The following is a 25,635-nucleotide window of genomic DNA, read 5'->3' on the forward strand; positions in this document are numbered from 1 at the left end:
AAGCAGTTCAGCAGTCACAGTGAACACAAGCACGACATGGGTCAAGTGCAACAGTCATGAAGGAAGAGGGAAACCCAAGGCACTTATATGAAGTTAAAGTTTAAAAAAAAGTCTTTATACAAACTGCGGCTGAAGCACATAGGTGCCGGGCAGGCAACAGTCCAACTTTTTGGGAAATATGTTGACCTGAAAGAGGAGATGGATACCACTGTTTCTGTACTGTAAATGACACTAGCATAATTACTGGAAGTAGGGAAACACCTCCATGTCTCATTTGTTGTTTTAACACGCTGGTTGTCTGGTACATGGATGTATTATAAGAGCTGGATACGGCGCAGCTGCAGCCTTGCAGGCAATTTTTTTGCATTATTGCAATGAAAAATCCCCCTGTGGCCCAAAACGTATTTTCCCGTAGACCACTATTGTGAAACCGATGTGTGAGCTCTGCAGAACACCTTGAACTGCAAACAAGGAAATTTACGACTCTTTCTTTTATGAGTTTTTGATCCATGAAGGTTTCATATTTGTCAAACTTTCCTTAGGCTGAGAAAAGCGATTTAAAAACTAGTGACAGTTTATGGACAGAGCGGGAACCTGTGGTGGGCCACATATCATGGAAGTAAACTTTTTTGGCAACAACAGACAACCCTGGCAACCCGCAATGCCCAATGCTATTGGCTGGTACCCGTCAAACCCATCACAATTGTTTATTAATTATTAATTCAGACTATTTTTTTTTTTTTTTTAAAAGCAATACTTTGATTCTGTTCCCCTTCAAAACAAAAACAAATATATAGCTTTTTATAAAGATTCTACATATTCACCTTTAAACCTAACCAAGTAGATTTGTTTCCATTCAAAATGTCAGTTTCCCTGGAAACATAATTGAGAATTTGTTTAGATGTATAGTAATCTAATTTTATAGGGGACAGTGTGTATGCCTCCGACTTCCCTCCTCTCTGCGTACACTCGTTTCAATGCTAAGTGTGTGTGAATGTTTTTTACCTGGCTTAAACACACACTAGCCTTCCCGTTTTGAGTCGCAAACACATTTGTCTTCATACTAGAAAACCTGCTTAAACCCAAACAATTCCTCGAGCCAGGAGGATATGAACAATTGAGCAAATACCTCGAAAGGAGGAAGTGACAAGCTGTGCAGCACACTAAACAGAGGTGTCTTTATTAAAAAGAAGAAGGCATCACGGATTAGATTCAACACTAAAACCTGTGTTGTGCCATTAACCCTCAAAAGACGTCTGGATGGAGCAAGCAAATGTCCTCTCACACAGAAACACACTGACAGGATGGAAATAACCTTTTTCCCAGCGTTCATGTAAAGCCTCGGCGGCGCATGCTGAGCTGCCTGCCAACAGAAACTGAGAATAAACATATTAAATCTCTGCCTCAGGAGGGGGAACCGAATACACTTAATCGACTTTGTATGGGAACTTAAACAAGACGGGAATGACAAAAGACCTGAAATAATCGAATAGTCCGACACTTGTTTTTATGCCTCTGCATACAGTATACAATTATGATAAAGTGATGAAGTTTCATATCCCAAAGGTCAACTTCTGTCCATTATTCAACGCCATAACTCAGGATCAGCAGAGGGGACATTTGGTGGGACACTTCTGTGCAGCTGGGTTAAAGATGTGTGAGACATCCACTGAAAAAAAATACACTTTTTTTATTCAATTCTGTCAAAGTCTTCACTACATTTATTATGTAAGTCGGACATGGAGGTAAACTGCAACTTGACTGTTTGGCAAAGGCATACAACTACACAAGGCGGTAATTCTCCTGTGGCAGCAGCGAGGGAAGGGAGGGTCACAGGTTCACTTCTTGTGTTTCTGTGCGGCCTCCAGTTGAGTGAGTCCCGGATTTGTGGTCAGGCTTTAGTTTAGACCACAAAGGAAGATTCTGGAGCAGCTTAAGACATGACAACAGGTGGAAATGTGCCTGACAACAGAGACAGAAGAAGAGTATTTATATCTAGTATCAGAGTGCACCGGAGCTGTGTGGCTATTTCAATATATTCCAGAGGCCTGAGAAGATTTTGTTTCATTACCAGGTAACAGAAAATAAATATTTCACCCTGAAAAGACCTTGTCAGGCAGCAATAACAAATGCATCACTGTATTTTGAGCTGTACGTCCGTGTACCTCTGAATGTTGGAATGCAGCGGCGAGACACATCACTGACCGGTGTTTGATGTCAGGCTTTGGTATGTGACACATGGATGAGCAACACATTGTGTGACGCCCCTCCCCTCTGGGTCAGAGCGATTCAGAAAAAATAACAAAAACACAGCAGTGGTATTTAAACTATTATGTGTGACGTGCAGACGGTTCTGTATGGGCTGAAGTGCCACTGAGGCCTGCCACTGAACAGAGCTTTGAAATGCTGTGTTTCTTTCAGCTCCTGTGTGAGACTAAGAACTGGGGCTGATTCACACTCCCTTTATTTTATTGTGGGGGATAAAAAAAGAAAGAAACCTGCAACAGAAAATAAAGCTTTCCGAGCCGTCTTTTTTTCTATGTTGTTTACCATTAGTTATCAAAATGTTAAACTATGATTTGTTTTTGGAAAAAGTAACCTCTCTTTAATCTAATTTCTCACTAATCTCAGTCAGCTGGCGTGTCGGAGAGACTTTTATCAAAAGACATGAGGTGACACTCACAATGCTTATCCAATAACTGAAGCTAACGTGGAATGTGTTGTGTGCATTAGACACAGATATACCCCTTATCCTCTTTGAGAAGGTTAGTTTATCAACACTTCTGTCCAGATGATTATGTTAAAATAGGCCGGATCTCCTCAATTCAAAATATTAATGCTAAAGAGGTGATTTTATGAGTTTCTAAGGACATAAGGGGACATGTGGCCTTTAAAACAGCCCACAAGCTGAAAATATGTTGTAAATATGTACAGTGTAAACTCTGAGGGGTGTGTTTCAAGTAGCGCTTTCATACTGACTATCACAAAAAATACTTTCATACAAGAAATCAAAACCTCATCTCACTTTACAAGTTGGATGACTCTTGATCATACTAGTGTCATGCTAAACAAATAGTTTCAACTTTATTTAATAATGCACATTTGAAAACAGCGAATGTGTAGACTGAAAAGCTAAGTGAAGATTTGAAATGCCAACAGTGAGGGAAAGTCTGACAGTGAGAGGTAAACTGCTCCACAGCTGGGCCAACAACAGAAAGATGTTCTAAACTCAGACAGTGAAAAGGAGAGTTTGAGTAAATGTCCAAAAGACTCACACAGGAGCTAAGTGTTGGCCATCTCACGCTGCTGACTCTGCATGTAATAACACAGACTACTTTTACTGCTTTATCTCAGCTTTGGGAATGTGGTTTTGCTTAGGTTTATATAAAGGGGTCCTGAGTGAAGAACCTTTATATTAAAAAGTTTCCCCCCACTCTGCTTAAGCCTCTGAAAGACTCAACTTTAACTGTTATCAGTCGGGTTTAAATGTCACCAAACATCTAGCCTACTATTAATGTCCGTATAAACTTAGTATGTAAGCACTGTCACAAATCTGTTACAGGACAATCAAGGACACGGAGTAATCACAGCTGCTGTAGGTTGGACTGAAATGACACAATGTTACTGGAAGAGTACACACTTTTACCCAGCCACTGTAGCGACATTTAGTGCTACAGCTGCAGCATTTCTTCACTTAACTCATGCATGGGGCTACCACAATGGATGGTCAGGGTGCCTACTGAAGTGAAACAGCAAAGTAGACTGCTATAAACTTTTTTTAAACAACAGAAAGTGTTATTCACATTAGAGCTGAGAAAAAATTCAAGCCTTGTGACCAATCATCTTGGTGCTGTGAACTTAGTGAGTCTGAGGGCAGTTTTAGGATCTCCCTAGCAACTACAGAAGAGTTTAGATTCCCTTTTATTATTATTATTATTACCACTATTTATTTGTTTATTTCTTTTACTATTATTTTTTATATTTTTTTATTTGTTGTAGATTTTTTATACAATTTAGGTTATCCTTTTTATCCAGTATGCCTTGTTTGCATGTTGACAGGTGTTATTGTTAGGTTTTCTATGCCTTGATATTATTTATTCAATAATAAAAAAATAATATTATTATTATAATTAAGAAATTAGAAAAAATGGCTCCTTGAAATAAGAATCAAACAAATCTAAAAATGATAACACAATAAATAAATAAACCTTTAAAACTGCAGTGGTCATGAAAGTGTTGGCTGTCTATGGTGTTATACGCGTGCACGTAGCCCCCTCTAGCGGTAAATAATGCTCGAGACGGACTTCCGCTATTGCTGACGCAAGATCCGGTTGTGCAGCAGCCATTTTGTCTGTTCGGGCAAGTCCACCCTGACGGTTACGAACTGCAGTTCCACCTTTGGAAACAATTTGAAATGTTGTTGTGGCATTTCTATTTCACGTTATCTACTACCTGAGCTCAGTATAAAATTTAATTAAGACATTTACAGGCCGGGGAGGGCCCTCCTCCTCCACAGAAGTCCTTATTCGGCGTGTAAAGCGCGGGTGATCTGAGACATGTCGTCTGAAGAAAGCTACTTGGCCATCATACGGTATCTGACGGATGAACGGGAGCCGTATGCGCCGGGTACGCCTGGGAACACTAAGAGGAAAATACGCAAAGCGGCCACCTGCTACGTGGTGAGAAACGGGACTTTGTTTTATCAGCGTCGACTGAAGGGCCAGAATGAGTTCACAGAGCTGGAGGTGGTGCTGCAGGACGGCCGGAGGAGGGAACTCATCAACGAGGCGCACATTATTATGGAAGGAGGGGAGCATCTGAACCAGCAGCTCACCTGGGAGAGAATCTCTCAGAAGTACTGGTGGAGAGGTGAGCGATGCTGCAGCCACAGCAGCGGGGTGGATGTGGTCACTGTGAGGAGGTTATGTCAGGCGGACAACCCGTGCAAACATGAGCTTGGACAAATATAAATGCGCCACCCGTCACAGTCATACACAGTTACTCTGTCTCTACGCTCTGTCTCCACCTGGTGGTTAGTTAAAGTGCTATGTTTTTTTAGTTTTTACCCGCTATTCCTTTAACGGTATTACCATAATATATATGATAACTAATTAACTGAATGTACGTGAACGTACCCATCAGGCTTTTCCACCAGCACACATTTCTACCTATAATTTTTTACACATTTTTTCTGTTTGTAACCGTTTGATCTTGATTCTGTCATCTTTTATTTCTTGGCTTAAGTGATTTCTTGTTTATCTTTTTTAAACTTTTATTTATTTTTTACATTTTATATATATATATATTTTATTATATTATATATTTTACCTCACCTTTTATCCTATGCGATTCTGCATATTTGATTGTGTTTTTACTGCGTGTTTTATTTTTTTACTTTTAAACTCATCGTCACTGGAAATGAGGGTAAACTCAGTGTCCTACCAGTATAAATTAAGATTGACTGATTGATTGATTGATTATTTATTTATTTAATTAAAAGTGCTTAACATTCACTGGTTGCAATGTCTCAAACGTCATTATTTTCACGTTTGTGTACGATGTGTCCGTTGTCGCCCTCAGGTATCCTGAAAAATGTCAAAGACCACATCAGAGAGTGTGCTCACTGTCAGAGCAGGCGCAGTGCTGATGACGGCTCTGGACCTCGACTGTTCTCACGGCCGGGGAAACGCAAGGCGACTGCCAGCGTGAATGATGAGGAGGATGAGGAAGAGGAGGAGGAAGAAGAGGGAGATGATAGTTTAGTCTTCACTGCCGATTCATCTTGTCAACTGAGATCCAAGTTGGCCAAGATGATGACCAAGCACGAGCTGGTCTTTGTATGTTTTACTGATTATTTGTTGTTTTTGTGTCAGTCCTGATAATATTGTCCTGTGATATCGTTTGCCTGGTAATTGAGTCTTTTGTTAATCAAATTTGTGTTTATGCTATTTTCAGGTGGACAGCAAGGGTGAGGTGAATCAGTTCCTGCCCAAACACAGCCAAACAATGTTGGACAAACTCAACCAGCAGCGCCTCAGCAATCAGTTCTGTGACATTACCTTGCTGATCGAAGGAGAGGAGTACCGTGCACACAAAGCTGTACTGGCAGCATGCAGTGAATACTTCAATGAGCTCTTTTTTGAGAAGGGGGCTGCCTCCACACATGAAGCTGTCGTCGACCTCTCCGGTGAGTTTGTTTTTGTTGTTTTCCGTTCAAAAAACATTTTTTCATAGTTGCTCAGTTTTAACCTTCATACTTTTCCCTCCAGGTTTCACCAAAGCCAGCTTCCTACCACTGCTGGATTTTGCCTACACTTCCATGCTAACGTTTAATTTCTGCATAATGGCAGATATTGCCAACCTAGCTCGCCATTTGCTGATGACAGAGGTGCTGCAGATATGTGAGTCTGTGCACAAGCAGGTGGAGGAACAGAAGCTGACAGTGTATCAAAGGGGAGACGTGCACACTGTGGTGTCGAGCCTACCGGCTGCTCAGGAGAACTTAAAGAATGAATCTGGTGCTTACGTGGTCACCATGGAGAGTGACGGCAGTGCGGTGGTCACGCAGAGTGGTGCCGCTGTAACAGGCGAGGCCTTAGCTTTTGTTGCAACTTCTGAAGAGGCCTACATCCAGCAGCCGGTGGAAGTTGTAGCTGAAGCTGTTGAGGGAGACAAAACGCATCATGAGGATGCCGGACAAAACGAAACAGTGACTTTGATCACTCACAGTGCACAGGCTGAGCCTGAAGAGACCGTCACTCTTCTCTCAGGCAGTGCAGAAGAAATGGAGGGGGAGACGATGACTGTGGTCACTCACAGCGGACAGGCTGGAGCCAGCGATAGTCTAGCTGTGGTGTCAGCCTGCCTGGCGATGGAGCAGCCACAGGTTACTGAAGCGGCGGCTTTTGTTATAAATGTGGACCCAGACAACATGACCCCCCCAGAGATTGTCAAACTGGAATCTGAAGTAAACGCTGCTTCAGAGGCATCGCCTCAGGAGAAGGTAGAGTCAGCACCTGTGCCCCAGAAACGTAAAAGGGGGCGTCCAGCCAAGGTGAAGAGGGAAGTGGAGGTGGAGGAGTTTGTGCAGCTTGAGGAGGAGGATCCCTCTGCTGATGAAAGCCACGGAGACAAGCTAGATATGTCAGATGACCCCAACAGAAGACGACTCAGGCAGCGCTCTATTGCTGAGGGTGGATATGCACGTTTACATATGGGGCTAGAGGATGAAGAGGAGGGGAAGAAAGGTTCAACCTCACCGCGTGCTGCCACCGCTAAGGTACGTCTTTACATTTTAATCAAGCACTTAGGGCTGCAGCTATCAAATCTTTTTGCAATTTAGTCCATCGATTGATCAAGTAATGGGATAAAAAGAAAAAAAATTTGCATAAAAATGTATTATTATTATAACATGCATGGGTGTGTGTTTGTGTTTGTTTGTGTTTGCCTGTGCATGTGGTCACATGTCGGTGAAGGGGACAGAGAGAGGCGAGGTGTGTGTATGTGTTTGTCTGGAAAACACTCGCAATTTACCATGACTAAGTTTACTATTTAAACAATTCAAAGTAGTGCATAAAATTCTACGTGAATTAGATATATATATATATATATATATTACCAGGAAGAGTGACTGGCTCTTTTCCTGTTTACCGTAACAACGAGCAACGTACAAAACCTCACAACATAGAGGCATTCACAAGGACAGCTACGCATTCTCTTCCTGTTTGTCCGTCACCGTGGCAACCACACTCCTTAAACCGGAACAGCGGCGCTAGGCGAAGTGGCGTTAATAACGGGCTGCTTTTGGCTCAGATGCCGAATCATCGATGTCGTGCTGTTGTGGTATAACAATTCTAGTTTGCAGTGGACATATTGCACCTTTTTGGCTTCCTTTTAAGTGTGAAATGATCCTCCGCCTTTTCCAGATGTAGTGGTGTGCATCCGCAAAAAGGGTCCGTGTGGAACAATGATCCCTGCACGGAACAGGCCGCATAACACGCAAGATAGGAATTAAAGGAATCACTTAGGCAGAGAATATGCCTCAATGCTTTTTTGTAATGGACTACTTTAGTTACTAGTAGTAATTGTTTCAGCCCTAGAAGCACTGTTAATCATTTTTTTTCTCCTATTGCATGTACTGTTAAGAGTGACACATTAGTGGATAAATTGAACATGAATGTGTTTTTAGGTGGCTCCGAAGCCAGGTAAGAGAGGAAGGCCCCCAAAGCAGCCAGTGGAGGCTCAGGTTGAAGGACAGTTTGCGTGTGAGTCGGGAGTAGATCCAGAGGCCAGCGCAGTGGAGAGCGTGACGACAGGAGAGCTCAGCACAGACGAGGCTGGGATGAAGGTGGCAGAGCCTGAGACTGGAACCGTGCAGGAACAAAAAGCAGCAGAGACCCCAGCAGAGAGTGCTGTCGATGGAGAGCACACATGCTCCGAGTGCGGCATGTCCTTCCAAAGACGCTACGCCCTAATAATGCACACATTAAAACACGAGAAAGCCCGTGGATACAAGTGCAGTGTAAGTATTAGTGTCCGATCAGCATGCCAAACTTAATTAAGGTAATGTTATATAGTGATAATTTTCTCATGAGTGTGTGTCTGTGTCCTTGCAGCTGTGTAATAAGGAGTTCCAGTACGCCGCCTCACTCCGCGCCCACCTGGCCCGACACAAGCAACAGAGCAGCCAGAGAGCACCCGTCCCCAAACCCTCAGTAGAGCAGAGTTCCGAGGGCAAGGCGGACAGTGATTTGGATGAGAAGAGTTTATCGCCACACACCAAAAGAGAATTTGTGTGCGACATCTGCGGGAAAACGTTACCGAAGCTCTACTCTCTGCGGATCCACATGCTGAATCACACAGGCGTGCGGCCTCACTCCTGCAAGGCCTGCGGCAAGACGTTCGCCCACAAACACAGCCTGAAGATGCACAGAGCGCTGCACGACGTCACCAAACAGTTCCAGTGTGAATACTGTAAGAAGTCTTTTGTGAGCAAACGGAGCATGGAGGAGCACACAAGCCTCCACACAGGTGAGTTCAGGCGATGCTTGTTCACCACCCTTAAAGGTCCAGTTCACCCAAATTGATCAAACAGTTTTTTTATTTGGTGTATAGCCATGCAGATGGTTTTTGTTTTATTAGTCCTCTTTATTTTAAGAAAGGAAGAAGAAGTAGAGCAACAACACTTACCTCAGATGAGCTTGTAGTACTGTGACAGAAATAATGAGAGAATAATTCAATATAGAATCAGATACTAGCAAACATGTTGCTAAACAAAATGGTCCAGTGGAGGCGGTCAAGTCGACTTTACCAGACATGGACTGGATGAGTGAATATTAAATCCACTTCAGACCAAAGATTAGAGACAAAACTGTTTAGAAAAAGTCATAGCAGGTGAACTCGCCCCAGCTGACGTGTCACCTGCTTGTCAAGTCACCAGCAACTTGTTTTAGAACTCAAAGCATGTCACCTATTTCAACAGCAAATTGGCTTGTACGAAAAAAAAACTAAGTTTAGGTTGGTCCTAAACTGTCAGCTGGTCGATTTTGGACGGATGCTACAGCTAGACAATAGATGAGGAGAGGGAGTGCCGTTATCAAGTACAAGACAGTGAGTCTGAGAAATGAAACCTATTTGCTGCTTCAAGTATCTGGAGCAAGTATCACACCATCACCGTCCTTATTCATATTTTAAGATGACTTCAATTACATCCAGCTCCTAAAAAGCCTGAGTAATGAGATTTTAGAACTGAAGTACAGAGAGCCGTTGCTATGGAGATGGTTCACTGTCTTGTTTCGCCACATTGGCGCTAACTGGTGCGTTCAAGCACGTTGCAGACCTTTGCATTGTAAGTAGTTGCAAGTTTCAATTGGTCGTGAATCTTTGGTCTGAATTGGGCTTTACACAGCAGGTAGCGTCATTCTTCAACTCACTCTTTTCTCAGATAAAACTGTAAAGTACACCAGATATCTGTGGCTGTTTTCATCATAAACCATGAAATACTTCAACAGGTGAATCAAAGTACCTATGCAACACGTGTGGAGCAACTTTCCATCGAGCCTCAGCCTTGAGCAAACACCTGAAGAAGCACCAGCCCAAGCCCGACTTCCGCCCTTTTGGTTGTGCTCAGTGAGTACCTGTTCATTTCTCTTTAATGACACATATTCCATGGCATCACTCGAGAGCATGGGGCCGTTCACACTGCTTTTATGTTGCGGATTTACTGTGCCTTTATTATGTCCCGCCCGGGGGACAGATCTGTCACGCCTTTGAGCCGGCAAAGGAGGTAGTAACATTGCAGAGCCGACATCTGTGTGTGTGAATGGGAAAGCCAACAGGACGTAACGACACACAGTAGTGAACATGACATCAGGCAGTTTGGTCAGATTGGTCAAGTGGTTGATTAATGGAGCAGACTAAATAAAAGTCATATTATGTAATAAAAAAAGTACTAAATAAAAGTCATAGTATGTAATTAAAAAAGAATAAATAAAAGGCATGCTATGTAATAAAAAGGGAATACATAAAAGTCATAGTATAGTATGTAATTATAAAGCACTAAATAAAAGTCTGGAAGTCTAGAAATTTGAGTCTGAAAAATTTTGAAATGGAAAATGTGTAGAACCCCTGTATTCAAAAGAAATATATAATTAATGAATTATATATTTTTAGCTTTTCGACAGGCTCTCCTCTGACCGATTTATGCATTTTTTGGACATACTATACTATGGCTTGGTATTCAGATGTCTAATATTGACTGAAAAGAGAAATCTGGAAATGAGGAGCTCTTTTCCAAAATGCTATAAATCCATTTTAATAGTTTTCAGGAAAATGACATTTTTTTACCTAGACCCTCACATTTGGTTAATATTCAATTTATCTTGTCAAAATGGTTTATTGGCTCAGTCTGAACATGTTGAACAGACGGACAAAACAAAAAACTCTCCCGCTTCAGAGCGCCGCCATGTTGGATCGCATAGAACGCTCACTGAATTCTGATTGGTCGAGAGGACGTATCGCATTTAGGCTAAAAATAGGTTCGGCGCTGGTCGCGGTTTGGAAAGGAACTGCAGACCATTTTAAACAAGGAAATATAGAGATTTGGCAGAAACACTGATGAAGCAGTGAAAAGGTTCTGTATACAGCAAAGTGGCATGACAAACTCATTTTTTTAAAATTTGGCTTTTATCTTTTTTTGGAAAAGAGCTCTTCAAATTGTAGTCTGAAAAAGTCTGGAATTTTGAAATGTGTAGGGACCCTGTATTTTATTTAAGTATAAATAACAAGTAGGTGTAAATTTGTGTTAATAAAGATGTAGACTAGGGAATTCTTGAGCAAATCTCAAGAAGATTTGGTCTGGGAACCACCCATTCGTTTTCTCGTATTTGAGGCGTGGTTTGTGATTGCCCAGAGACGATTATTGGGCGCTACGAGTGTCTATCAATGTGTCTGTAAGTAGCTCATAGCCAGTTGTATAAATGATTCCAGATGACATATGTAGAGCGACAGGCTAGAACACAAGCTTAGTGTCGCATAGACGCCGTCATCATCTCTCCGCCGCTCCCTGTTCTGTGACTGGTTCCCTCACTGAGGCGAAAATCGGATCCAAGGCATCCAGGCTGCTGAGCAGGGCGAATGGATGTACCCAAGCTAAACTGGGACAGCTTTATGCTACCTTTGCTTGGTCTGCATGGATGACCAAAAGGCTGGCGTTCCTTCATTTTGGCACTGTTACGGGATCTTTGTGAAGACACCTAATGTTTAAATGTGTAATTAATGTCTAAGTGACTTATTTCACCTGCAGCTGTGACAAGAGGTTCTATGAAGCAAAAGACCTCCAGCAGCACATGAACAAGCACATGGGCCTGAAGCCGTTCCAGTGCCAGGTGTGCGGGAAGTGCTACAGCTGGAAGAAGGACTGGTACTCTCACGTCAAGTCCCACAGTGTGGCCGAGCCCTATAAGTAAGTCTACCAGAACTGAAGTACACCCTGTGTTTTTGTTGGCACGGTGCCCGGGACATCCCAGTTTTATTTGTGTCCTCAGGTGTAATGTGTGTGGGAAGGAGTTCTTTGAGAAGGCTCTGTTCAGGAGGCACGTGACCAAAGCCACCCATGGGAAGAAAGGCAGAGTAAAGCAGAACCTGGAGAGGGAGTGCGAGCAGTGTGGAAGAAAGTTCACCCAGCTTCGAGAGTACAGGCGCCACATCAACAACCATCAGGGTAAGGCCCCCAGCGTGACAGGAAGAGTCTCAATCCAGGTGTGGGACTGTCAGTGGAAGCTTCTTTACATGATTCCTTTTGGTGAGTTTTCTCCCTACCCCTCTCTTCTAGGAGTGAAGCCATTTGAGTGTCTGACTTGTGGCGTCGCCTGGGCTGACGCCCGTTCCCTCAAGCGTCACGTCCGGACGCACACTGGAGAACGGCCGTACGTGTGCCCCATGTGCCAGGAGGCCCACATAGACGCACGCACTCTACGTAAACACATGAGCAAGTATCATGGCGACAACCTGCCCGGGAAGATCATGCTGGAGAAGGACACCCTCCAGTTCCACAACCAGGGCACCCAGGTTGAGCACGCTGTCAGCATCCTGGCGTCCGAGCTGCCCCCCGAGCTCCGGCCGGCCCAGCAGCCCCCCTCAGAGCAGATAGAGACGGTGCTGATCACAGAGGAGACGGTGGAGGCCGTGCAGGCCGTGCAGGCCGTGACCGACGGCTCTGTAGCGACGCTCTCAGACCAGGGCATCATGCAGGTGGTGAACTACGTCCTGGCACAGCAGGCCCTCACAGACCCCAAGCTGGAGGAAGCACCCGAAGTGATTCAGACCATGGAGGTGGAGGTGGCTCACATGGCCGAGGTCGAGTAAATTTGTGCCAGAAACCAGGCTTTCTACACAGACTGATCACATTAGTTCTCACAGTCTGTATAAAATGTTACAGAATGTAAAAATATTTTTTTTTATATTTTTCTGTGAATGTAAATACCACAAGTGAACCATGAGCGGCATATTCCCTGTCTATTCAGCCCATAGCTGTTTGTGTGATGAGTTGTGTTGCACACATTCACCTTTATGTTCTATGTAAATAACCAGAAACACAGTAACAAGATGAACCGATGGATTACAAATATGATTTTTGGCACTCAGGAGAAATAAAGGTAGAAATGAAGAACAACTACATGTATGATGTCATAATGTGAAGAGATGAGTTATTGCTTTTGTGTTTTAGTAAGCCATAACAAAGACATAGTATAGTATGTCATATAAATGTCCCAGTATGTCATACATACATAGTCTACTATGTCATAAAGTCATTGTTATGGAAAAACATGTTTACTCTCTGTGTCACAACAGAACAGTAGGTCCGGACTTTTCAGAGTATTCAGAGCAACAGCTCAACTCTGTCTCCCTGTTGTGACTGGAGAACAGTTGCACTGATATTACTCCTTCAAGGACAGGAGGAGTCAGACTAAACACAATCCACATACAGGGCGTCCCGCTGAACTCAACACACCAACAAGAGAGGGTGAACTCCGCCTGCTCAGACTGCCGAACTTAGACGTGTTTAATGTCCCGGGACCGAGATGGCAGGGATGAATGCAACGTGACTTAGGTAAGCATAACTTATGTTTAGTCTCCAATAATTATAATAATAATATAATATTCCTGATCTGCGTCCTGCATGACTTTAAGTAGTGCTTCAGGAAGACAGGAACCTTGAGATTCGGGATGGTACTACACAACGCTGCACTGCGGGCGACTTTACGGCTTAATCCCACTTCTCCTCCATCAAGTGTCAGTTTCAGCGTAAGGCATCGAGTCACCTGGACTTTTCACTTGTGATAGTGTAATGTGTCATACAGAAGTCATACTAGTATGTCATGAAAATTAAAAAAAAAAAAGGTCACAGTATTGTATGCCAAAAATAAATTCATAAGGCATGTTGTACTATGTCAGAACTAAGCTCTAAAAATGTCACAGTATAGTATGTCATTTAAAGTCCTTTAAAAAAGTCCTACTGCAGTATGTCATTTAAAATGTCATATTATAGTATATCATATAAAAGTCAGAGGAGATTGCCATAAAAATGTGAGAACTGAACCTTAGACTAAACTAACTAAAATATATATATTGCTGAAACTCTCAGTAAATGATGATGTGGTGAACAGAATTTGAATTGAACACATTTCAACTCCACATTAATTCAAATGAAAATGTGGGTTCTGTGGAAGGCAAAGCTCTCGATCTACCGGTCAATCTTGGTTCCTACCCTCACCTGTGGTCATGAAAGCTGGGTCATGACCGAAAGAACGAGGTTGCGGGTACAAGCGGCCGAAATGGGTTTTCTCAGGAGGGTGGCTGGAGTCTACCTTAGAGATAGGGTGAGAAGTTCAGCCATCCGTGAGGAACTCGGAGTAGAGCCACTGCTCCTTAGCGTTGAAAGGAGCCAGTTGAGGTGGTTCAGGATCATCTGGTAAGGATGAACCCTGGGCGCCTCCCTAGAGAGGTGTTCCAGGCACGTCCAGCTGGGAGGGGGCCCTCTGGGGAAGACCCGCGACCCGACCCCGGATAAGCGGATGAAGATGAGATGAGATGAGATGAGATGAGATGTGGGTTCTTTACTCCCCCTTGTGTCAGCTTGAAGGAAGAGCAGATAAAACACTGGCTACTGTCAGTCACAGGTACATGCCATTATGTTCACAGAAACATATCCATTAAAAGTGCTTTAAAGGTTTGTAATGGCAGCAGGTTGAAATTTGCTCAAAGTCAACATTTAGGTGGTTTCAATGTGGAGTGTAGTACTTTCTATACATTTCCAGACTTCTCTGTCTGCCTGTCTGAAGAAGTCATTGCTTAATTTCTTGAAAAGAGTCATAGAAAAGTGTGTCAAAAGTATGCGCCCCCAAAAGTCACAGTATAGTATGTTGCAAAAGTAAAAAAAAATAAATGCTTAAATCAGTCGTAGGATAGCCTGTCTAAAGCAGCCATGGTAGAATGTCTTGATGTTCCTACACTTTTCCAGACTCAAATTTCCAGACTACTCTGAGGAGTTTTGGGCCAATATTAAACATCTGAATACCAATTGTTAGATGCTTATGTAAACAAATGCTTTTGAAATCAAACTTTTAACACGTATGTTCGATTCTGACTGGCCTTTTTACATGTACGTATTGTAGCTCATATAAGTGAATGAACTCCAAACCGAGACATGTTCAACGCACAGCATTTTATTCAAGCTGAATGTTTAAAGAGTTCATTACTGTGAACCTGCAGCACCTGCAGCACCTACAGACAGGAACAGCACGGATGGACCTACAAAACTACAAAACACAAGTCTGTGCTTCATTGGCTTTAGATGGACTAAACACACTGTAAATAAATAACATAATGTTAAACTAAATGTAGACGACACATAAGGAACAATGTCAGTAAATGACAATCGCAGTAGCCATGGTAACCTGACACCATTCTACAGCCAGCTTGATTAGTTTCGTATCATCAACAGGTCGGCTACGTTTTGATTTGTATACATTGATATATTTTATTCTATAAAGGGTGATAATAGTCTTAATAATACTCTTTTCCCTTTTCCCATACTTATCCAGAACTGGGAATTACTTAAATTAAATGCCATACTTTTCCATACTGTGTAGGAACCCTGTAGATATATTGAGTTCCTTTATTCAACCAACTTTTAATGAAGTCACACTTCAAATAATTGGACACAAAGGAGTGTAAACATGCAATACAGCAAGTATGGATATTTATTTCAGATTTATAACAAAATACCCTCGGTATATTGCAACATATTTACAGTACATTGTACAAAAACATGAAAATGCAGATGGTCTCTGCTGTGTTATAATGCTGGCTACTTGAGACAAGGCTGATCATGGGCAATGGGCAGGTGTAGGCTACACACACACACACACATACACACACACACACACAGACTGCATCTCCTTTGAGTTAATACAAACATTGTTCTTACTGGTAAGGCTAATATTCACATCAGTATGCTTTGTTCCATGATGACGATCATGCATTTTCTTTAGGAGGACTTTCAAAAAAAGAAATCTATACAAATATATATACATGTCAATCAGGTTTTGGCCAGATAGCAAATGAAATAAACCTCTACCAAAACATGGTTCATGAATAAAAGTAAAAAAAGGTGTGCTAGCGCTCCACTGCAGAGCAAACACCTGCTCTTTAATGCAATCACAACCACTTTTGCACTACAGCAAAACAAGAACAAACACAAAGGGACATCAGTCATAGTATTTTAAACACTGGGTCAAGAGCATTAGGCCTATATATGGCTACAACAAATGAATGACCATCTGTCACTTAAACACATACTTCACAAACTGACTTAAAAATGTAATGAGTTGGTCTCACAACAGACGTAAAAAAGCAAAATATAGAAGGTACAGCAGAAAAACAAATTGCCCATCAATTGACATAATACTTCTGACAGGAAACATTTGAAATGTATACAATCAATGCTGACTTCTGCCACAAATGAAAACCAGTGTACTTGACTAACTTGGAAAAAACTTAAAAGTCTATTACAAATTAAAATACATTTTTGCAGAAATAGAAGCCCTAATAAGCCCTCTAATGCCAGTTTTGTTTCCAGTCATGCTCTAACATGGGAATGAATCTTGGACATTTTAAAAAAACTCAAAGCAATTTTGAAATCCTCAGCATTTCTTAAGTGCTCTCAAGAAATTAGAACATAATAAAATGCACCTTTGCTCAACACCGTTTATTTCTCCTCTGCGATAACGAGAACCAGAACAATAATGAAAATAAGTGCACTTCTATTTGAATATGAATTTTGTTCTCAGCAGTATGTGCACGGATACCAGCTTTCCAAAAGAAATGTTCCAACAGCAGGCGTGAAATGAGAAATGGGAACATCGAGAGCAAGACGGGGGGTCGTCTTACTCTCCCTCCTCCTTGATGCGCTGCTGTTTGTTGCGGCGAGAATCCAGGTCGAAGGAGAAGTCAGACCACTCGTCGCGCGGCGGGAAGGAGATGGTCTGGCGCAGGGTGAAGCGTACGGCGTCAATGACGCGCTCGCCTCGGGCCTCGGAGGAGCCCATGCTGACAGTGGAGGCCCCGCTGGTGGTGCGCACTATGTGGGGAGGTGGGGAAAAATCCATGGCCTGTCGATGCTCCATGATGCCCTTCCAGATGATGTGCTGGAACTCAGCAGGGATCTTCAGCCTGGACAGGTCCTAATGGTCATTACACAGGGGAGCGTTAGTATTCGCAGGGGGAGGGGGAGCCACTCTTCTCTCTAACCCATCATATGACTGGTGTTGGATAGGCAAGGGCTCACCTCCATGTTATAGTTCTCAATCTGGTAGATGTTGGTTAGGCCTTGTGCTGTGAAGTAGTCCAGGCAGCCTGCGCAGCCCAACCGTATAAGGAAGCTGTGGGAGGAAGAGAGGAGAGGAGCTTTAGGAGCTGGAACAATCAAACTGCTGCTGCTCACAGAGTTCATTTTACCAATGTACTGACTCTGGATGTAAGACTTTACAAGGCAGTGCTTGTTCACTGGGTTTATCAAAGTTTCACACTCAAGTTATGTAAGAAAGTTTTGGCCCAAAGGGGGGAGAGAGAGGGGACCCAAGTTTAACCCAGGCCGCTGTGGTGGTATATGTTGAGCTACAGGTGGGCCCCATTATGTTGGAAAATTAACCCAAAAATTAGACCAATTGTATGACTTTTTAGATTAAAATGGTTACTGGCAGCAACCTTATTCTGATTTAACACATGAACATGCACAATTTCAGATGTTTATGTGAAATTTCAGGCCTGCATGGTTATCGTTAAAGATTATATGTATATATGTGATGTTTGTCTGTGTAAACAGAAGAATATTGTGAAAGCATAGAACTGCAAATTCTACATATTTCTAAATGTACAGGACAGCCATAAATACGCCATTAAAAATATGTTTGGAGAAGGGCTGAAGAGACTTTTTCTCTCCAGCATTTGAACACTAATGTGCAGGTCGAGGCAGAAGGAGATGGGCCTTTGCACTCAGGGCTCCTGGACTCTGGAACAACCTCTCAGTAGAGATCATGTTCTTTTAGTTCCAATGATATATGCGTAGCTAACTTTATTTTAATCTCATTCATATTTTACAGCACTATACATTTCTTGGTGTTATGTCTCTTCATTAGTTGTTTTGTGCTACCTAATTTCTTATGATGATGGATTTCAAAATGAATTGAGGGAAAAAAGAATATGTAGATGTGTCCACTGTGGTTTGATGAGGTACCTGGAGATGCTGCTGTCCATTGGGTATGGAGGAGGGGGAGTACAGTGGGAGGAAGGCACCAGGGGTAGCTGTTGCTGCAGTGCGTGTGTGGGGCTCAGTGAACTCATGTCGTTCATGGGGATGTGAGTGCCCATCATAGGAGTCACTGCAGAGACAAAAGGAGCTACTGTGAGCTTTGTGGTTTTTTTTTACTGCTCTGGGTTTTAGAGATTATGTAATGTCAACTGAAACACATGGCAAGGGTGGGGTGGGGGCGAGGGGGGCATGCAGAGGTTACTCTCAACATGACACATAATGCATCATAACAGGTCCTGCGGGAGAGTCTCACAGGGATCACATTCTTTTTGAGGAGGAAGCTTTCTATCAGGGGGTGGGGGTTGAGGTGGGGGGGACTGAGAGGTGTTCAGGTCCCCTCCTGCCTGCCCGGACATGCAGTCTTTATAAGTATACAATAAGCCCTGGAGCAACGGGACGAGGTAGAGGGGGGTGGGGGGCAAGGCCTGAGATAGACAGGAAGAGAAACAAAGGGGCACACTTACTGTCAGTCAGGCCTCCAGTCATGCTGGATGGGGTGAGTGTGTTACGCTGCTGGGGGTTGATGAGCTGGCTGACAGAGGGCAGCTTGTTGACTTTTCCGTGAGTTGGGGAGCAGGAGCCGTAGGAGGGCTGAGACGGCATTGAAGTCCTGGGTCGAGAGAGAGGAGGGTATAGGCCGTTACAATCATCGAGGGTTGGTCTGGAAACAACAATCATTATTTTGATTAACATAACAGATAATTGCATTTGATTATATAACTGACATTAAATTGGGTCCATACAGAGGGTTTCCTCCGATTAAATGGGGACCAAACCTACAAGGGCCCGCATAGTTTTTTATGCTCAGGTAGAAACCACGGAAGCAGTTCTGGGCCCAAACTTTTGGGCCAGAAACCTGAACTTCCACCGATTTTTTTTTATCTACGCATGTGAGCTGAATAGATATCTAGAAGATGGCGGTCATACACACAATGGTACACAGCTCATACATTGTTCATAACATTACACAGACTAAAAGCCTGAACACGGCGGCCCAATAGGGTACGGGCAGAGAATTAAAGCTCTAGTACTGACCACATACTTCGACGACAAAAAAGTAGAGCAGTAAAAGAAAAGGACAGGGTTCAAGCAAAAAAAGAGAAGCTATTTATTATGTTCTGACAGACAAAAGTGCAGCAGCCACAAAAATAACAAAACAATCTGTTTCAAACAGAATGGTCACGGAGGCAAACGTTCACATCTGCTCTGTACATCACAGATCTGCAGCTCTCCCTATTAAAATACATTTTATTGAGGAAAGTTCAAAACAAACACGCAAACAAAACTGTCCCGCAGTGACTTTATAAAACATGACCAGCATTAGCAAAAAAGTTCTCTCAATAATAAAGTCTCTCCCCCCCAATACCCCACAAGATATTGATGTTGTGAGTCCAGCTCTCATGGCGATGCAGATGTAAAACGATAAGCTCTGTAGGTCAAGTAAGATAGAAAACAGACGTTTAAGCTTGGTTCCTGTCCAACTTCAACCATCATAAAAGGTTGAATGGGACGAACGTTTTACAAACAGACTATGCAACAGAAAACATTAAACAGGGGTGGCCTAAATAAAGTGTCATCAAAAAAGGCAGCCCTACAAAATATACTTTTCTCGGACACAAAGAGTGCATGCAAATCAGTTACACATGATATTCTATGAGTTTCAGTGGCCACTTCAGTTTTGTCCAGCATGTAGGGCTACAGCCTACATGTCACACTGACAATAATGGCCGAATAAAATGAAGAGATAAAAACACAAAGTTTCAGTGTCACATCCTCAGTGCGGAAGGTAGAAAGAAATCAAATTTGTAGAACTGTTGATAAAAAAAGGAGACAGAGAGGAGGTCCGTGTAGCTCAGAAGGGAGGAGGAGGAGGAGGAGGAGGAGGAGGAGAAGGAGGAATGTGGGGTAGTTTCAGGAGGAGCTGCAGCGTCGCCTCTGCTCTCCTGCCGGGTCCATGAGCTGGCTACCAAGACGGGCTTTTATCAGACTGCAGGGAGGAACCAGAAAAAGAGAGAGAGCAGAAATAAGTGCTCACTGGCAGGAGGAGGAGAGAGGAGTGACCCCAGAATGAAATAGGTAAAGTGATGAAGGATAAACACAAAGAAGTGCACAAAGATTGTGTGACAGAGAGCTGAACTTAAAGGGGAACACCACCTAAGAATTCCAACGTGTTATTTCCACAGCTGATGAAAGTTTGATCAATATTGATATATTAAAGTGTGGAGCTGCTCCACTGACAGGGAATTGGACCGATTTTGTTTGTCCTTTCTTTTTAATACCCAAATAAGCGTCATTCCATTGTAATGTTGTCAATCTTGTTCACACGCTGTATATTCTGTGACATCTATAACATGACATTGTCTATGTAGCCGCTCCACACTTTACACTGGATGACATCACAACTTTGAGCTTTAGCACTCCAGTTTTGGGATTTGGGAGAGAGTTGTTCATGTTAACTTAAATTTTTGGTCCGTCTCAGACCATAGGAATAACAAGTATGACTTTTGAAAATGGGCATAGTTCCCCTTTAAGACAACAGGAATGTTCTGCATTAATAACTTTGTCCAGAAGATGGCACTCTACAAACACAGATCGCAGCAGGTCAGTATTGGTATGTGCAGGCTCCTATTATTTAGTGGAAGTTAAAAAAAAAAAAAGGCCTGACACATTTGCTGTTGACAGAACCTTTTATTTAAAGGCTGTAAGAGAAACACTGCAGGAGTTGTAAATTACAGAAGAAAGTAACATGCGACGTTGACCATGAGGAGTTTAACAACAAACACAGAAAAACATGCAAATTTCCCTCCTGGTTAACAATTTTGTAAGTATCAGTGGAAGCAATGGCATATATGTGAAGATTACAGAGGGATTTGTTAATGGAAAGAGTGATAGATCATTTTATGATCATTTACTTAGAAAGGAAGCGGGCTGCAGGTGGTACCCTGATGTATGACGTCTTTAGAGTGAGACAAAATAAACACAAAACATTATTTTCTATTTTTTTACATAAATAATATGGATAATTTCTTATGTGTATTACGTGAATGTGCAGATCTATGAAAGGTGAATTCTATGTAACCCATATTCTGTTATATTTTGATACGCTTGTGTTAGTTACGATGGTTATTTTCAATGATATTATTTCATTTTGAATGATTTTTATACGTATTTTCATGTTGAATTGTTCAGATGCATAAGACCTTATAAAAAACAATTTTAAAGGAAACCATGCTAAAATATTTTGTGATGTAAAAGGGAATGTGAGATATAACCAAATAAAAAATAAGTTACAATAACAACAACAAAAAATGCACGATAACCAAAGAAAGAAGGGCGAACATACTAATCTTATACAGAGAAATATTCCCTTTTATTATTCAGACTTAAAAAACATCTAAAATGATTTGGTTAAATGTCTCTTCATTATATTATGGTTAATAGACTTTACCAATATTTTTTATTTAACGCCTGACAGCAACAGGTAAGCAGCAACCAAGCAGCAAACACAAGCACTATCTCACTGTGAGGCTGTCTGCCAGTCTCTTAATGGGAAACCATAACATAAGCAGTAATTATCATCATAGGGCTGTCAAACTATCATTTTCACCCATCTCCTCTTTTCCATAGCTTATAGTGAAATGGGCGTGGACGAGGGAAAAGTGTGTGTGAACATGTGCGTCTGAGACGGTTTTAATTATGCTCAAATGAATAGATGAGGCCTAGGCACGGATTTTGTTGTGCAAACCTGGCAGAGCACCCAAAGGCGTTACCGCCAATCTTTGGAAGCTTCTCCTTCACAAAGCATAGCCAGGTACATTTGTCACGATTCATCAGCTTTGGCTCATATCCAATGAGAGCGCAGAGGAGAAAACACAACAGCTCTACTCGATGCAAGGTTCCCCCTCAAAGTTTCCAGCACTGGATGAATTCTAGGTGAGAACACTGAATGACATCCATTTTGGAGCAATTATTATCAGCTGCAATGCTTCAGTGGCAGCAATAAATAGAATCATGAACTCTCGTGCATAGTCAGCGCTGTCCACTATTTCAGCAACATGTCAGCCATGTTAAGTCCGTCAAATGACCGCAGTCTATTCAAGACAAAAAGGATTTCATAAAAAACGCACAAGGAAACTGGAATTCGAGGGTGAACCTTGCAGTAATGTAGGTCTGTGTTTCATAATGTGCCTGAGAACAAATGAGCATGACTTTATTATGGATCTGAGCAAGTACTCACTGTTTCTGAAGGAGATTCTGTTGTTGCTGCCTGTACGACTCAATTGTGTGTTGAGGTAAATACTGCATGAGTTCCAGAGACTCTTTGATTTTTACCAAAATCTCATAAATTTCACGGCCTTTGATCTATAAGAAACAAGAAAGGTGGTCAGTGAGCAGCTTAGACACACTCAGAACAACGTTTTAAAGCAGTTCCCTGAAACACTTACAGGCAAACAAAAAACCTCCTCATCTGTAGATCTTCTCTTCTTGATGGTGGACATCTGAATGCCGTGGGAAACTTGGCGGAAGGCTGAAAAGAGGAGAGTAAAGTGTGAGTACTACTGGCCATGTGCTACACAGTTAGCCTAAGCCAAGCCAGAACAGGAGGGGAAACAAGCGAGAGAGAAAGAATGTGGAGAGTTTGGCAGCCTTCACGGAGCGCTGGAGTGTTAGTGAGTGCAGCAGTTGGGGGTCCTTCACACTGGCAGCATGTCAGGTAAGACCAAAGCACGACAGCCCATCACCAGCCCCAGCCCTACTTACGGCGCTTCGTACCCTCACTGCTCTTTGTGGCATCCGTTACATGCTGCTTGCGGATGCTGTCCTCGTCTGCCTTTCGGTCTCTGCCCGGGCAGGCGCAGATCCTGGCCTCGAAGCACCGGCGGCCTAATACCTGACCGCTGGGAGAAGACAGGGACACACAGCAGGTAAGACACAATCCACCGCTTACTGGAGGCATGACAGGCAATCACCGGGGACAAGGCGATAGTGTGTCTTACTCTCTGGTTTCCAGAGTGACAATGATGAGAATAGGGCGTCTGTTCATTCCACCCACACAGCTCGAGTTGCACATGAAGTTGTACAATATTGTGGTAAATTCTGTCCCCACCTGAGAGAGAAGAACAACACAGAGGGTGAGCGCCATCACTGGGTGACACAGAAAAAAACAGAAACAGAGACAAAAAAAATGTTTGTACGTTAGACGAGGCAGCTATACAATATTTAAGGTTTGCGAGTCTCTACTCTACTAGTCTTCTCCCAGTACTGAAAGACAAACATGCACATTTAAGTGTATGTAAATGAAGTGTTTAGAGCGTTCATTTTAGTTTGTCTTCCACTTTTTAGGTATTTTTTTACATTTAAAATAAATGTGTGATTTCAACCAAGGACATCCAAAATCCTTTATTTTCCCCAGCCAGATTTTGCTGATACAATTCACAAGAAGACAAAAAGGAAATTTAATTTAAAACAGCACAATGGGCCACTATTTAATATTTAGCCTACATAAAATACAAAAATAATAATGTAAACATTATTTAAACATCCTGGTTACTGGATAGCTTAAACCAGATTACATCACCCTGAACCTTCCTGATGGCTGTCAAAGTTTTTGGCTTAAAGGATGATACTAGATTTGTAACAACGACGAACACTGCAATGTGTTTTTTTTAATCATATAGCACCCACATGGGTTTAAAACACCAACAAATAAATTAAAACAGTGGCAAACGGGACTATTTCAATCTGAGGACTGCATTAAGATGAGTGGTAGTGTTAAAGGGACAGCAGTTGCTGTGTGTCAGGACTGAGTGGCTGGACATGCGAGGCTGAGCTCTGAGGAGTCTGTCACTGCTCTATCTGGCAGAGTCAGGCTGAGGTGGTGAGGTATCTCTGACAGGGCATTCAGCTGGCCTCGCATCACGATGATAGACAGCTCACCTGGGGAGGTTCGTAAGGAACTAATACGCTCTGTCTTCCAGTGATGGAGTCCTCCACATACTGGGCGTGGTTGTTTCCCTCCACGCGGATCAGGTGGCTCGGAGGAGCAATCTGACCTGGAAGCGACATGAGTTGTGTCATTAAATGCAACAGCAAACAATGATTAGTGATTTAGTGATTAATGATTAGATTAGAGTAAAACTTGAGCCACGTTGTGTTTTTTTAATAAATCAAAATGCACTGACCGTCATTGAACTCGCGGCTAAGCTCGTGGTTCGGGCAGCGTTTCACCACTTCTGTCACATGTTCGGCTTTCTTGTAAACAGGCATGGCTCTGATCACAGCACCCTGTGGTGGGTTGGTCAGGACTTTGATCTGAATGGGACATGTCTTGGCAATTTGGCAGTATAACTTCTTTAGGTCTGTTGAGTACTGGAAAAGAGAAAATTCAAGACAAAAGGGAAAATATTACATACAACTATCAGGACAAATTGATAAAGACAACCACATTTACTAGGAAAAGCTTATAAACAAATTTGAAAAAAAAAAATGTTTGCCTAAATTTTAAAAGCGCAGATCAATCTTTGTAACACCTGTTGTCTGGACTGTGCACTTCTGGTTTCCCCTGAAGCAAAAAGGGTTAAAGACAAGACTGTGATTATGACCTACTTAAATAAACACACACAAAAGTTTTGGTGCTACGAGTGTGTATTGAGCAGCCTCAAAGATGTCTCAGGGAGAGCCTCTGGGACTTCCGCGGAGCGCCATAAAATGGACCCCTCCAGCAGCAATTAAACTGGGCCTGGCTTTCATCTTCAAGGGAGGAGTATTCTGCTAAAGCAACTGATGGCCACTTATCATACAGAACAGGGCTTCTGAAGTTAACAGGACGCGAGGTAGAGTGCAGAGTTCCTTGTGGGGGTTGGAATAAAATGACTCAGTTTTACTTCTGAGTACAGGACTGAAGGAGTGCAATCGCAGATTAATCTATGACTGCTGCCAAAATGTGATGCTTGCTCACAATCTAGTTTTGTAAGCCAGAGTCATAAATAATGGATGTAAGTTGATCCCTTGCACTGTTAGCATTGATAACCAGTAAGCCATCAGAAAGACTGAATTATTACTAATAGGGAGAACCCAACTGTGTAAACAAAACCATTCAAATCACTGCTGTGTAAGCAGAGCCGTAAACCCTCGATGGGTTGCAGGAGAGATTGGAAGGGGGAATTTTCCTGCCAGGTATATTTCTGAGTGAAGAAAAGTGAACATTGTGAAAACTGCTTGGGGCTGTGTTCGAGAACAATGCAACATTAAATTCCACCTCGAGT

General features: G+C 42.6%; 2 protein-coding genes across 6 annotated transcripts in view; one reads left to right on the forward strand and one right to left on the reverse strand.

Moving 5' to 3' along the window:
* Positions 1 to 4,395: 4,395 nt before the first annotated feature.
* Positions 4,396 to 13,171, forward strand: zbtb11 (zinc finger and BTB domain containing 11). Its single transcript, XM_083940664.1, has 10 exons — positions 4,396 to 4,869; positions 5,581 to 5,837; positions 5,956 to 6,187; positions 6,270 to 7,279; positions 8,189 to 8,521; positions 8,616 to 9,030; positions 10,011 to 10,128; positions 11,804 to 11,962; positions 12,045 to 12,220; positions 12,332 to 13,171. The coding sequence occupies exons 1-10, from the start codon at positions 4,557 to 4,559 to the stop codon at positions 12,862 to 12,864; spliced, it is 3,546 nt and encodes a 1,181-aa protein (XP_083796790.1). The 5' UTR covers positions 4,396 to 4,556; the 3' UTR covers positions 12,865 to 13,171.
* A 2,563-nt stretch (positions 13,172 to 15,734) lies between these two features.
* tp63 (tumor protein p63) overlaps positions 15,735 to 25,635 on the reverse strand; it is a 34,887-nt gene continuing 24,986 nt past the window's right edge. For 2 of the 5 annotated variants that reach the window (XM_083940671.1, XM_083940667.1), the window contains 10 exons: positions 24,553 to 24,739; positions 24,308 to 24,423; positions 23,368 to 23,477; positions 23,144 to 23,268; positions 22,816 to 22,898; positions 22,608 to 22,732; positions 18,835 to 19,031; positions 18,296 to 18,440; positions 17,348 to 17,441; positions 15,735 to 17,243 (listed from right to left, as the gene is read on the reverse strand). In XM_083940671.1, the coding sequence (XP_083796797.1) occupies positions 16,947 to 17,243; positions 17,348 to 17,441; positions 18,296 to 18,440; positions 18,835 to 19,031; positions 22,608 to 22,732; positions 22,816 to 22,898; positions 23,144 to 23,268; positions 23,368 to 23,477; positions 24,308 to 24,423; positions 24,553 to 24,739 (1,479 nt within the window). In that variant the 3' untranslated portion in view covers positions 15,735 to 16,946. The remainder of the gene's footprint in view (positions 17,244 to 17,347; positions 17,442 to 18,295; positions 18,441 to 18,834; positions 19,032 to 22,607; positions 22,733 to 22,815; positions 22,899 to 23,143; positions 23,269 to 23,367; positions 23,478 to 24,307; positions 24,424 to 24,552; positions 24,740 to 25,635) is intronic. The other 3 variants (XM_083940668.1, XM_083940670.1, XM_083940669.1) reach the window with 3 other exon arrangements.

Source organism: Echiichthys vipera (assembly GCF_963691815.1).
Source record: "Echiichthys vipera genome assembly, chromosome: 3".
In the NCBI taxonomy this organism is placed as follows: domain Eukaryota; kingdom Metazoa; phylum Chordata; class Actinopteri; order Perciformes; family Trachinidae; genus Echiichthys; species Echiichthys vipera.